Source organism: Cervus canadensis, chromosome 1 (genome assembly GCF_019320065.1).
Source record: "Cervus canadensis isolate Bull #8, Minnesota chromosome 1, ASM1932006v1, whole genome shotgun sequence".
Taxonomy (NCBI): Eukaryota; Metazoa; Chordata; class Mammalia; order Artiodactyla; family Cervidae; genus Cervus; species Cervus canadensis.
This window is the reverse complement of record NC_057386.1, coordinates 42,193,731-42,208,649: the sequence shown is the minus strand read 5'-3', so window position 1 is coordinate 42,208,649 and position 14,919 is coordinate 42,193,731. Positions and strand designations below refer to the sequence as shown.

The following is a 14,919-nucleotide window of genomic DNA, read 5'->3' as shown; positions in this document are numbered from 1 at the left end:
AAACTAGAGATAGCATCAAGGTTAGAACCAGGGTTTAGGGGACAGAGGGAGAGCTAATTTATGAGTGGACAGTTTAACATCCAACAACTGATGAATGTTAGTTGTGGTATTTCCGTATAATGGGGTATTATTTGGCAATAAAAAGGAAGAAAACACTAATGCTACAACATGGATGAACCTTGAAACATTATGCGAAATGAGAGAAGCCAGACACAACAGACCACATATAGTATTATATGTGATAATATATCATTTGTATTAAATGTCCAGAATAGACAAATCTATACTGTTTGGCAAGGGCTGAGGGAGGGGAGATTGGCAGGTGACAGCTAAGGAAATGGGGGTTCTTTTGGAGGTATTAAAATGTTCTAAAATTGACTGTGGTGATGGATGCACAACTCTATGACTGAATTGCATACTTTAAACAGCAAACTATATGGTATGGAAATGATATCTCTCTAATAAAGCTATATATCTCTGTAATAAAATTGTTGTTGTTGTAAAAAACACAGAAGATGGTGGCATTTAGAGGATCTTAAAATCTGAGTAGGAATTCCTTCAGTAGGACTGAGTACCTAATACACACTTCAAGCTGAAACCACAAACTGAAAAGAGTTAAAACTGTACCCTTTGGAGAGAAATGAATAATTTAGTAAGACAGAGTGAAAGGTGTGTACTTGAGGAAGGGGGTTGTTTTGAGGAAAGACAAGAGCCAGTTCTGCCTATGAAGGGTCTTGAATGACTTAATAAGGATTCAGATTGTATTCTGTGGGCAAAAGACAGCCAAAGTCCTTTAAAAAAGAATGGAAAATTATATTCTTCCTACCACTTCAAGGCTTCCTACAAGTACTCTATCTTATAATTTTATAAGGGTTTCCTTCTCTCATTTCAAACAGAAGAGAACAAAATTTATACCACTAAATATCTGTAATACTTACTTCTGTTTCTGATCTTTCAGGAAGCGTCTGATGTCTAGACGAACGCCTTAAAGGTGTCACTACTTCTTCAGGAGATTTTGACTTACTAATATGCAAAGCTTTTGCTTTTTCAATCAATTGTTTTGCTTTTGATACATTTTTTGAAGCACGGCTTACCTAAACACAAATGTGAAATAATAATTTAGGTTTCTGGCAAATATTTTATATTTAATAATAGAAAAATAGAAAAGATAAAACTTTAGAGACCCTAAAACGACAGGAGGTTGTCCGGGGAAAAGGAAGGGACGAACAGGCAGAGCACAGAGGATTGTTAAGGCAGCAAAACTACTCTGGATGGTACTATTAATAGAATGGTGGATACATGTCAGTATATATTTATCTAAACCCACAGAATATGCAACACCAAGAGTAAGCCTTAACTTAAACTATGGGGACTTCCTTGGTGGCGGAATGGATAAGAATCTGCCTGCCAATACAGGGGACACAAGTTCGAGCCCTGGACCGAGCAGATTCTACATGCCATGGAGCAACTAAGCCCATTCAACACAACTGCTGAAGCCGCAGCTCTAGAGCCTGTGCCCCAGAAGAGAATGGCAGGCACCACAACAAAAAGTAGCCCCCACTTCCTTCAACTAGAGAGAGCCCTTGCAAAGCAAGTCCTAAATAAATAAATTTTTTTTGAAAGACTTAAAAAAATAAATAAATAAACCATGGACATTGGGTGATAATGATGTGTCAATGTAAGTTCATCGATGATAACAAATGTACTATTCTGATATTGATAATGGGGGAGGTTTTTGCCTGTGTGGTAGCAGAGGGTATCTGGGAAACCTGTACCTTTTGTTCAGTTTTGCTATGAGCCTGAAAGTGTTCTAAAAAATGAAGTCCACTAAATATATACATAATAGAAAAATATAATCACAGATCACACCAAATAAAGGACCAAAAACAATACCTATTCAAATTTTACCATGGAAATGAAATTAAAATGTGTCTAATTATACTTGGTTTGCCTTCATTTTTTTACTTGAAATCTATCCAGATAAATATAATTACATTTGTAAAAAAAACACCCAGAAAGATGACTGTATATAAAAAAAAATTTTTTTTTAAATAGATGTCTGTATAGATTGGAATTGTTGGTTATTTCCATCTTCATGGCATCTTTTCTTTGTTTTTAGTCACTTATAGGCTGACTCCTTTAGAGAGAAATTGAAAAGGTAGTAGGCATAGAAAAGAGCACTAGAAAAGAACAAAGTCTACTCTGCAGGTCTGGCTCTGTCACTGATGTACTAAGCAACTTTGTGTATTTAAATATTATCTTCCAGATAATGTGTTTTCCATATTTTGAGTTCTACAAGTTTTTACATTTGGATTAAAAACATACTGCAAACAAGCTATAAAAGTTTACATTATACGATCTCTTTTAAAAATGATATATCTATTTAAGCATAGGAAAAAGTTTGGAGTAATAAACTCGTAACTATTAAAAGTGGGTTACCCTTACAGAATAAAAGACAAAAAATTTTAAAAAGCTTTCACTTTTATATGTATATACTACTGTGATTTTTAAATAAATGCTTACCATTTCTTCAAAACTTTTTAAATTTTTTTAAAAAATGTTAAAGAGAATAGGCATAAAAAAATAAAAATAAAAAAGAACAGGCATGGATATTCAGTACCTAAGGAGGTTAGGAATGTTAGGAATTTGCTTTACAGGAGTAGAGTGATAGATATCTGTTGTTCTGGTAGCAAAATTTTTGACAGGCTGGTGATAAACCTTAGGGTAATAATCCAGCTAAATTTAAATTAACAACTCCATCACTGAACCAGTTAACAAAGAGATCTGTTTTAGTAAATGCATGGGGAAAAAATACACAAGCATTTTGGCAAATTCTGCTATTACTTGAAATTGTTTTTTTTAATAGTTATTTTTCTGATAAAAGTTTTTAAAAGTTCTTATTTATAGAAAAACAAAAAACAGAAAAATGAAGAAAATTAAAATCAACCATAATCCAATCACCTCAAAAAATAGCCATTGCCAATACCCTCCTTTGTGACTGAGCTGCCTGTCCTCCCAGCTCTTACTTACTCCTAATGTAACAGGACTTCCATCCTGACAGTTCTCTACTTTCTTCCTATTTATCAGCTTATGGTAGCCCTCTTCCCATGCCCCCAGCTTAAAATGCACTGTGTGTCACTCCAACTCTCAAAAATGTTTTAACCTTCTTTGGCACCACTGTCCTTCAAAGGAGGGCTAAATATTCACTTCACGAGATTAATGGTATGAGTACTAAGTATAATACCTGGAACGTGGTAAGCTGTCAAAATAGAGGGAAAAAAAGGACAGCTGCTAAAGAAAAACAAAGGAGATACCAACTTTCTGTGGCAGGGGCTTTCTCCCAAGGATTACATGAGAATCACCCTGGTAGCTTTTTAGACACACACACACTTGTATCTACTCACCCAAGAAAGAATCCAATTCTCTCATGGAGGGGATAAGCAGTTTATTTTACAAAAGCAGCTAAACTATTCCTACACATTCTCCTTTCAGGATAGTGGTTTTCAACTGAGGGTGATTTTTCCCTCCAGTGGATATTTAGCAATGTCTGGAGATATTTTTGGTTGCCAATGCTGGGCGAGTTGGACTGCCACTGCCGTCTCATCCATAGATGCCAGGGTTACTGTTTAACACCCTATAAAGCATGAGACAGTCCCCCACAACAAAGAATTATCCAGCCCATAATGTCAACAGTACCAGGATTGAGAGACCCCACTTTTTAGCCTCTAATCTATAGAAATAAAACAAAAATTCAATCATGCTTATTTCCGTAAGCAGCCTTAAGGAAAATGATTGGAATATAAGTATGATTAAGAAAACCTTTTCTAAGTAAACTACATGGTCTTTATCAACTGCTTTCATCTCACAATAAGATATATTGATCTCTTCATAAGCTAACTCACAGAATGAATCATCTAAAATAGTAAAGGGTTGTAGTTAACATAAACCAGTCTATGAATCATGTGAATCTTCTTTTGGCGTATCACTTCCAAAAGTAGCGGTTGTTGTTTTAGAAAACAGAATACACTTACAGGACTCCCTAATATTTCAATTACCTTTCTAGTCTGAGTCTCAAAATCTTCATCAGCATCTTCAGATTTCTTAGACCTTTTCTTAGATTTTTTCTTAGATTTTTTTGGAGTACTAATTCTGGTGAATTTCATTCTGAAAGCAAACCAGAAAGATATTGACAAATATTTTTATGATTATAATGTCTAAGAATTTCAATTAAATATAGTAAACAACTAACTAGAGGTCTAATTTCTGGACAGTTCTGAAGTAAAAAACAAAAAAAATCAAACCCTCCATTAGTTTCAAGTTACTGGTTCAAATGTAAGCCAAACTCAATGTTAAACTCTTAGAAAACATAAAGCTTCTTTTGTAAATCATTAAGTTTTCCAGAAAATTAGCCCCTAAGATCTTTCTTATCTTCCCTGATAGTTCAGTTGGTAAAGAATCTGCTTGCAATGCAGGAGACACCGGTTCTATCCCTGGGTCAGGAAGATCTCCTGGAGAAGGGATAGGCTACCCACTCCAGTATTCTTGGGCTTCCCTTGTGGCTCAGCTGGTGGAGAATCTGCCTGCAATGTGGGAGACCTGGGTTCGATCCCTGAGTTGGGAAGATCTCCTGGAGAAGACAAAGGCTACCCACTCCAGCATTCTGACCTGAAGAATTCTATGGACTACAGTCCATGGGGTCAGAGATGGACACAACTGAGCAACTTTCACTCCACTTCACTTCACTTCAAAATCTTTCTTACATTGGCCAGAACCAGCATGCAAGTATATATCTCATAGTATATGTCTCAGTTTACCTAAAGTTCTATAACTTATTTTTAATCTCATGCTTGCTAAATGCACAGATTTCTTATTTGAAGGATATTCCTCCAGGAATTAGCAACTATGATAAACAAGAGTGTAAAGCTCATCTGAAATACATAAAAGCTCTTCTGAAAGCATGCCTGACTTTAAGTATGGAAAATAAGCAGCATTTTTGAAACCCTGTTTTCTTTTTCTTATAAATAAGCTGTGTTCTAGGGGAAAAAACAAACAAACTATTCTCCAGTGCTTGACGTCTTTTCCTTCGAATCTAATAACTTACACAGAATATTCAGAAATTGAGGACAAAACAGAACTTTTACCTAATAGGACTCTCTGAATCAGAGGGTATTGTTATTAATTCCGCTGTATATAAGCGATGCTTCTCTGATAAACTGGCTGCTTTTGGAGTAGAAGCTTTGACTGGACTATCCTCTTGTGCATCTTCAGAATCAGTACCTCGAACGATTACTGTAGCAGGAGCGCTGCTACTTCTTACAGATCTTCTGCTTGACTTGGGTGTAGAAACATTTCCCAAGCTGTCTTCAGTCTCAGCTTTAGACTGTATAACCTTATCCTTAACTGGTAAGCTGGTTTTTCTTGAAGACTTATTATCACATGGAGAGGAAATCTTTAGAGGGTCATCATTTGCTGTACGTTCACAAACAAGGCTTTCCTTGTTAAATAATGTGCTGCTTTTGAAAAGTTCTGTTTTCTTTTGTCTTAAACTCATTCTAAGCCTGTTTTGATTTTGCTTCTCTTTAAAGGAAGGAGTTGTTTCTTTTTCCTGAGTATTTCCCTCTTTATTTTCAGCTGGAATACCACCAGTTGCTAACATTTTTTTATTATTTTTCTTCAGTGTTTTACTTTTCTCCTTAGGAAAACTTCCTTTATCAGTGTGGGGCTGTGAACTGCCATGATTTGAAACCATTTGGATATTAGGATTTTCCATGACTTTTTTAGAATTATCTCTTTCTTCCTCATTTAAAGATTTTTCATTGAGCTCTTTCTGCTTATCAGAAGACTTTTTGACTCCATTTTTAAGCGTATCTGATACTGGCTGCCTAAATGCTTTCATAAACTGTTGTCTTTCTTCTAGAGTGCATTTAGGTTTCACAGCATCAGAGCTTCCAGCTTCCAACACTGCCAATTCTAATTCTTCCTCATGTATAACAACGTTAGATTTTCTTTTCTGAACTGCCTGTTCATTCTCAGGATCAGACAGACTACTTTCCATTTCCACCTGCTTTTGTTTCAAGAAAATGGAGGGTATTTTCCCTGTCTTTTTTGGGGGGATGGGGTGAACTTGTGCAAGAACAGTGACTGTCTTAAACCGGGTCTGTTGGGAAATTTCATAGGTTTCGGGGTCACTCATACAACCACTTCTGACTGTATCTTCAACAGTTTCAGAAGGAATACAAATTGACACTGTAGAGTCTGGTGTCTGCTCCACTTTATTTTCCTTGTGACTTTTTAAAAATTCCTCATATGAGACAGTTATTGTACTGTCATTTAACAGGGGTATTTCAGCGATTTGATCTCTAGGCTCAGCATCATTCGCAGTACTTTTGATTTCATCAGTTAGGGAAGGCCTTATCTGTTTACTATCATTACCATCTTTTTTAAGGAGATTTAGTTCCTCTGCTAAGGGTAAGCTTTCAGATAGATCTATAACCTCCCTGTGCTTCCTTTTTCTCAATGTTCTGCAATTGATTTTTGAGGGCCCATGTTTAGGATTTACTTTCTTAGACCTTTTTTTGGAGGTCATAGTGCTTGATTGTTTTTTGAGACTTTGGATACTTTCTGCAAGTACCTCGACATGTTTCTTGTCAAGTAAATCGGAAGTACTACTTTCCACAAAATCGTTATCTAAACAACAATCTTCTTTGCTCTCATCACTGTTAATTCCAATTGGAGTTTTATGTTCAGTTTTAATACTACTTAGTCGATGAGATAAATTTAGTCTCTTTCTTCTCTTCTTACACTCTGTATTTGAGGGCATTTCCAAACAGTCTTTGCCGCTGTCAGCACGCAATGGTGTGGATGACTTTGTCTTGCACTTTTTTGTTGTCTGAGTCTTCTCATTTGTGAATGAAGTCTTTCTAAAGTAATCCAGAATATTATTGGACTTGGGTGGAGAGAAAACCCTGTCTCCAGTCTTCCCCATGGGTGATAAATACTTGGTGATTGTTCTGCAAGAAGTTCTGTCATCATCTTTCCTTCGCTTCTTGCATGCCTATCAATTTAAAAGAAGAAAAAAAGCACTTATTTCAAGCAAAATACTATAAAGTTCACGGATTTATTATTTTACGTAATGGGATAAAAAAAAAGAAGGCTTCCTTACTTGATAAACACGATATATTACGAAGAAAAAAAACCTTAAACTTAAATCTACAATCAAATCTCAATGTCACATTGAGTTACACAATTATAACTTGTGTACTTTATTGTATGTATACTTCAATAGAAAGTTTCAAGGACACTATACCTGTGTACAAATACATTAATTACTGTTGGCCTCTGTTCACTTAATAACCTTCAAATAGTACCACACACTCCAACGGAATTTGCAATGAACATGTCACATACAAACACATAAAGTCTAATCCATGATAGAAACTTTATAAACATTGTTTCCATTCCCTTTACGGTTTTTTAGCTAAAAGTAAATAAATTATTCTAACTATTTCCAAGAAACAGGTACACAGTGAACAAGCCTAGGATCCCAAAATTTACTAATTAAGCAAAAATTATAGTGGGCACTTACTACAAATAATTAAAATTTTCCAGTATTTTAATATGCTATTAAAATAAAAAAAGATGCTTGCTCCTTGGAAGAAAAGCTATGACCAACCTAGAGAGCATATGAAAAAGCAGAGACATTACTTTGCTGACAAAGGTCCGTCTAGTCAAAGCTATGGTTTTTCCAGTAGTCACGTATGGATGTGAGAGTTGGACTACAAAGAAAGCTGAGCACCAAAGAAGGGATGCTTTTGAACTGTGGTGTTGGAGAAGACTCTTGAGAGTCCCTTGGACTGCAAGGAGATCAAATCAGTCAATCCTAAAGGAAATCAGTCCTGAATGTTCATTGGAAGGACTGATGCTGAAACTGAAACTCCAATACTTTGGCCACTTGATGAGAAGAACTGACTCATCTGAAAAGACCCTGATGCTGGGAAAGATTGAAGGCGGGAGGAGAAGGGGACAACAGAGGATGAGGTGGTTGGATGGCACCACCGATTCGAAGGACATTGGCTTGAGCAAGCTCCAGGAGTTGCCTATGGACAGGGAAACCTGGCGTGCTGCAGTCCATGGGTTGCAGAGTCAGACATGACTGAGTGACTGAACTGAACCGATTAAAACAGTTACTGCCTGACTCCTACACTATTCATCGCCCTTATAAAAAATCTCCATCAGTCTTTTCGTTATTTTTAATTTCCTTCAGTTCATTTGTTAGAATAAACTTGTCAGAATAACAAGGAAACCTTTTTTTTAAAAAAGATAAATAATCAAGAAATTATACTTCTAAAAAAAAAAAAAAAGAAATTATACTTCTAGAAAATTTAAATGTATTATAAAGCTATCATGATTAAAGCATAGCACTGATGCATGAATAGGCAATTTAATAGAACCGATTAGAAAACCAGAAAAAGAGATATTTAAGAATTGGCATATGATAATAATAGCACTCAAGTCAGTGGGCAAAGAAGTAGTCAATAAAAAGTATTGGGGCAAATTTGGATAAATATAAGGCAAAATAAATTACAGACACATAAAATTTTACCTCTTAAAATGAAGTGATAAATGTGTTAGAAGAAAATGCTAGCGAGTTGGTAGTATTATTATCCTGAACTGGTATCAGAGGCGGTATACCATAGGCTCTGGAGTTAGGCAGATCTAAGTTCAAGTGCTGGTTCTGTCAACTACTAGTGTGGGACCTTAAGCAAATTACTTTTAATTTTCTAATTTACTTCTTCTAACCTAATTTAGATGGTTGGATGGCATCACTGACTCAATGGATGTGAGTTTCAGCAAACTCAGGGAGATAGTGAAGGACAGGGAAGCCTGGCATGCTGCAATTCATGGAGTCACAAACTGTCAGACACAATTTAATGACTGAACAACAACAACCTAGTTTATCTTACTTTTAATTACTACTTAACCTGTCATCCGCAGAATACAGATAATAACACCTCATTTACAGAGTTGATATACCCTTCCAATACTGAACATTAAATATTATTACTATGAAATAACTCTCTAAGCTGGGCATCAAAAGCAGAAACTGTAACAAAAAGATGGGAAAACTGCCCAAACAAAAAGCAAGAACTGTGTGATTCCAGTATTAAAAGTTCTTTTTCACACCTAAGACAAGCAGAGCAACTGCCTTGATTTAGCAAACAAGCACCAGCATAACAACTAATAACAAGCAGACAACAGAACTCAATTCTAAAAAGAAAGTGTCCCAGTTACATAAGTAAATACACATCTTGGCTCACTTCAAGGACATACATATAGTGCATAAATACATCAGACAGAATGCGAGCCTGAGATGAAAAGGTGTAAAAATATAGCAACCATCTACTTTAAGATGCTACTTCACTACTTCATGGTGTTAGAAGCTCTTAATAATAACCGCTAGTACATTTCACTGAAACTTGATGTACACAAGAGAATAACAGTATGGCAAGGTGGGACTTCTAACTGCAATATCTTAAGCTATAGAAGAATGAGAAAGCGATTTTTAAATGAAGGGTTCTGTTTGATTTCTGTAGTGACAATCTAATCGGTATTCCTAGAGCAGGTGGATTTGGGTGGACAAGTAGAACTAAAAGATTCTTTTCAACGTTAAAGTTCTCTGCTTCCTTATCATGAACTCAAACCAGACCGTGGGATCCTTCATGACATTCATGGCATTAACCAAGTCCAAAACATCCAGTTCCAACATTTGAGGATCTGGGAGCTGGTCCTTAACTAGGCATCCTGAAGTCCCCGCAAACATCTCACAATCCTAACGTTTGTCAGCACCTATCACATCTTGAAGAAACGATACACCCCAGCAATTGTTGAACACAATGTCACAACTCTTGTGGGGCCTCACCAGGTCCCTCTTTGCCCTCATAGATCCTAAACTGGGATCACTCCTCACAAACGGAGATATTCAAGCTCACCTCAATCTCGTAGTCCTTCACCAGAGGGGGAGCAGCTGTCGCCGCCATGGCCAGGACCCCCACCATCTCCTTGCTTTCCGGAATCCCAGTTCCTAGGACCTTTCGCGGCCCGGCCCGGCTTGTCGGGAGGCCATGGAGGCGGCCGACTCCAGCCGGAGCGAGGACCTGGGCCGCGGGGTCCGCCTCGGACTCCCCCCGCGCCCAAAACCAGGGGTGGTCGCAAAGGCTGGGCCCAGCTCAGCCGAGTCGAACGCGGGAAGAGGCGATGAGAAAGCGCGGGCAGCGAGAACCCTCGGGCGTGGTCGGTGAGCGCGGGGTGCCCCCAAGGCGGGCACTCCAGTCCTGAGTGATCGGGGCTAGGGGTCCCGCGGGAAAAGCAGGTCGAACGCAGAACCAAGCCCCCGGCTTCGGAGGGAGTTCTTGTCAATTGGGTTTTCGCGCCGACTGGAGCGCAGGGGGCGGAGCTTAGGTTGCTTCCGGAGGCTGCGCGGACGGTGAGCCGAGAGGGCCAAAATACTTCTTTGACAAGCTTGCGGGAGGCGGGACTGTTTGGTTGAGAATCTAAAAGTAGCGGGGAGTTTGCCGATTTCAAACCTCTAACGCCCAATTTCACGCATGAGGATGTGCTTTGACTAAGTCCGTTGGTGGCAAAATTAAAACCGTATACTTTTTTTTGGCCGCTTTGTGGGGTCTTAGTTTCCCCACCAGGAATTGAACCGGCACCCTCAGTAGTGAAAACGCGGAGTCCTAACCACTGGACGGCCAGGGAATTCCCTAAACCCCTATATTTTGATGCCCCAGATTAGCCCCTATTTAAAAGTGAAAATTCAAGAAGTACCGGAAAAGAAATAATGATTGATTACACTCCTCCCACACGGACTAAAATGTTATTTTGGCAAAGCGTCCTATCTCGAGACACGCCCCCTTGGGGGATCCAAGATTTCGACTTTTTACTCCGTTTTTTTTTTTCTTTCCAGTTCTTTTTCTTATTTGTGTGTGTGTGTGTGTGTGTGTGTGTGTGTGTGTCTGCGACTTTCTAGTCCTAATTGAACTCATTTCTTCCTGTGGATTTTGTCCGCGCGAGCAGCTACGAGCCCACGGTCATCGCCTCAGCTAGCTGCCGTGTGTCCGAATTGTCCCTGGGTACCAGTAGTATGCTAGTTTGTAGTCACGATAATTTCATATATCTTTTGCATTGTTTTCATACATACGTTTAGCTTTACATTTTTTAACATGACGCTTGCAATTTACAGACTGTATTTATTTTGTTTGAGTGCATAACTACACGATGTGTAAGAGCTGAAACAAGACATGTAAAAGACCTATCAAATGATAACGAGAAGCCACCTTGTTCATGGGGTTATACAAACTGATTTTAACTGTTGAGTAATTGTGTCTATCATTGTGGTATTTGCTATTGTCTGGACAACATAAAAAGTACAAATGTCTCCAATGAAATTAGAGGTAATTACATTCTCTTTGAAAATTGTTAACCCTGATAAGGTTAAACTTCTAAGTATAAACTGTTTTGTTGTTTTGGTTTGGTTTGTTTATAACTCGTGTAGAATAAGAACACGCTCTAGGAGCACAGAGAAGAGGAGGAGCAAGAGGCGGAGCTAGAGTTGGGTGGGGGGAGAAGGAAGAGGAATCGATTAGAAAATTACTGAAAAAAAAAAAATGAAAGTCTCTCCGATATGCACCCCCAAATTCAGTTTCTTCCTCTTAGCCGCAAAGGCAGCCCATATCACCTATTTGGTGGATTGCAGTGGATAGTGGACAGTATGGCAGACTTTCTTTGGGGGATTCCCTGGTGGCTCAGACGGTAGAGAATCTGCCTGCAATGCTGGACACCCGGGTTCGATCCAGAATTCCACGTATGTGGATACATAATGTACGTAAAAGTACATATAAAAGTATCTGTAGAAAAATCTTTAGCTTTGTTTTTTTTTACATGGAAGGTAATAACCTAAATATCACTCGCCAATTTTTTTCGTTGTCTTCAAGAGCTAGCCATGATACAGGTCCGCTTGATTCATTCTCTTTCATTCCCGAGCATTTCACCCAACTATGCACCTTTCATTTATCCATTTCCTTAGTGATGATCGTTTAAATTGTCTTCAGTTTTCTGTTAGACAAACAGTGATTTGATGAGCATTCTTGTCTCCTTGAACACAGGTAGTGCTTTTCCAGGATACACACCTAGATGTGGAATTGCTGGTTTCTAGAGTATGCAGTGCTTTTTAGTCTTCCAAAAAACTACACATTTAAAATGCCTTGTGCTAAAAAAAAAAATAAAAAAAATAAAATGCCTTGTGCTGTTAAGCATTTGCACTGAATTTATTTTTAGATACCGAGTTAATATTTTACAGAAATTTATTTAGGAGCTTATGGCATTTATTAATTTTAAATTAAATGAGCTGTATATTTGTATGGCAATTTAGCATTTACAATGTGCCTGTGTTGTTTTCTATTATCTTCTTCATCTGGCTAATCCTTACTTTTAAAAATTATTATTAGCTTCTATATTCATTCAAGTAATGCCTGTATTTTGTTTAAAATTCAAAGAGCTTCATAAAGCTTTTAATCAAAAAACACCTAATTTCTATTTCAACCCCCAGTTCTATTTCCCAGAGGCAACCACTTTCAAAATTCTTCTAGCACTATAAATATCTGTTTATCTTTAAATAATTCAATATCTTTACACAGCTATTTCTTGATCTAACAATTTTAAACAGTATTCACTAATGTTCTGTTATGGCGGTTAAGGATTTTATTCTCTTGTAACACCACCCTCCACTCTTCCTTTCCTCCCACATTCCCAATATAGCTAAATTATGAAGACTTGTGCACAAATGTTCCTAGACACTTTATTTGTAATAGTAAAAATCTGGGAACAACCTACAAACAGGTAAATTAATAAACATATCCATTCCATGGAATACTACTCAGTAGTAAAAAAAAAAAAGAACTATCAATACATGAAATAACATGGATGAATCTCAAAATCCTTCTGGTGAGTAAAAGAAGCCAGATGAAAAAAGAGTATATACTGCATGATTCTATTTTTCTAAAATTTGAGAAAATGCAAATTAATTTCTACTGACAGGAAGCAGAGCATCATTGCCTGTGTTCAGGGGTTGAAGAAGGCATGGATTACAAAAGAATGCATTACATGGAAAGTTTGGGGAGTGATAGAAATGTTTGTTATTTTGGTTATGGTAATGCTTCCTCATGAAAAAGTTAATCACATTATATGTTTTAAATACATGCAGTTTATTGCAAATCAGTTATACTCAATAAAGCTGTTTTAAAAAATTGTTAATGCTGATTTAAGTTTTTCAGCATGGACAGGACTCATTAGTGGGTTCTACAGTAGGATGATCAGAAGATGAACCAGCATTTTCACTGAGGAATTTCCTAGTATTAAGAGGTAGAGGTCTTTTCTCTGGATGACTTGGTTTCTCCAATCTATTTAGGGGCATGTGTGGGTGCTCAGTCGCTCAGTCTTCTCCAACTCTTTGCAAACCTATGAACTGTAGCCCACCACCAACCTCATCTGTCCATGGGATTCTCCAGGCAAGAATACTAGAGTGGGTTGCCATGCCCTCCTCTAGGAGATCTTCCCAACCCAGGGATCAATCTTATGTCTCCCGCATTGGCAGGTGGATTCTTTACCACTAGTGCCACCTGGGAAACCCCTATTTAGGGGCAGAGGTGTTTATATCTCATGTAGTTTCATGGAAGCAGTAGGGAGGAATCACCTAAATGCATGGACTAGGGCAATGGACCTAAAATATCTAACTCTAATATTAACAGATACCCCCAAGTTAGTCCCATAACTCATTGTAATGTGCTGTGCTATTCATCCTTCCATCCATTCTATAAATATTGAGTATCTGATACATGCCAGCTATGAACAAAGCAGCTGTACACAAAACAGACAAAAATTCCTCTCCTTTTAGGATTTATATTCTAGTTGGTAGAGACATATGACACAAATGACAGATAAGTAAAATACATGGCGGTGAGTGATTGAAAGTCACCCAGTCTGGAGAAGGAAATGGCAACCCACTCCAGTATTCTTGCCTGGAAAGGTCCATGGACAGAGGAGCCTGGCGGGCTGCAGTCCATGGGATTACATGACTGAGCATGTGTGCATGAGGGTGGAGGGAGATGGGTTGGTAGCAATAAAGTGGTAGAACTAAAAAAAAAAAAAAGAAAGTCACCCAGTCGTGTCTGACTCTTTGGGACCCCATGGGCTATACAGGTAAGGTAGAGCTAAATGCTAACGAGAAAATAATGCAGGAAATAGGATAAGAAGAGGAATGTCAGAATATAGGTTGTGGGTTTTTTAAGTGACTAAGTATTTTTAAAGAATATATAGCCTGAATTTCCTTGGAGTCTTCAGGGGGAGTCAGCCCATTTCTGAATGGTTCCTCTTCTGCAATTCTGGATATAAATTCTTGCAGTAGTCTTGGGCAATCACTACTCCTCCACTTCCTATCTTCCAAAATTTGTGGAACTCACTAGTGCTTTTTGTTCTCTGCTGTTCCACTCTCCTTCATGGATCACTGCCTTGTCGTGCCTAAGAGGCTTGCGTGACTCAATGAAGCTATGAGGCATGCCATGCAGGACCACCCTAGTTGGATGGGTCATGGTGAAGAGTTCTGACAAAAAGTGGTCCACTGAAGGAGGGAATGGAAAACTAGTCCAATATTCTTGCTGCGAGAACCCCATGAACAGTATGAAAAGTCCAAAGGATGTGACATGAGAAGGCCATACCCCCAGTTGGAAGGTGTCTAATATGCTACTGAGGAAGAGCAGAGGGCAATTATGAATAGCTCCAGAAAGAATGGAGCAGCAGGGCCAAAGCAGAAACAACACTCAGCTGTGGATGTGTCTGGTGGTGAAAGTAAAGTCCTATGCTGTA

General features: G+C 38.1%; 1 protein-coding gene across 2 annotated transcripts in view; it reads right to left on the bottom strand.

The window, feature by feature from the left end:
• ATAD5 (ATPase family AAA domain containing 5) overlaps positions 1-10,425 on the bottom strand; it is a 34,594-nt gene extending 24,169 nt beyond the window's left edge. For both annotated transcript variants that reach the window (XM_043480502.1, XM_043480510.1), the window contains exons 1-4: positions 9,990-10,425; positions 5,142-7,054; positions 4,056-4,164; positions 939-1,094 (exon numbers count right to left, since the gene is read on the bottom strand). In XM_043480502.1, the coding sequence (XP_043336437.1) occupies positions 939-1,094; positions 4,056-4,164; positions 5,142-7,054; positions 9,990-10,055 (2,244 nt within the window). In that variant the 5' untranslated portion in view covers positions 10,056-10,425. The remainder of the gene's footprint in view (positions 1-938; positions 1,095-4,055; positions 4,165-5,141; positions 7,055-9,989) is intronic.
• Between the last annotated feature and the right edge of the window lie 4,494 nt (positions 10,426-14,919).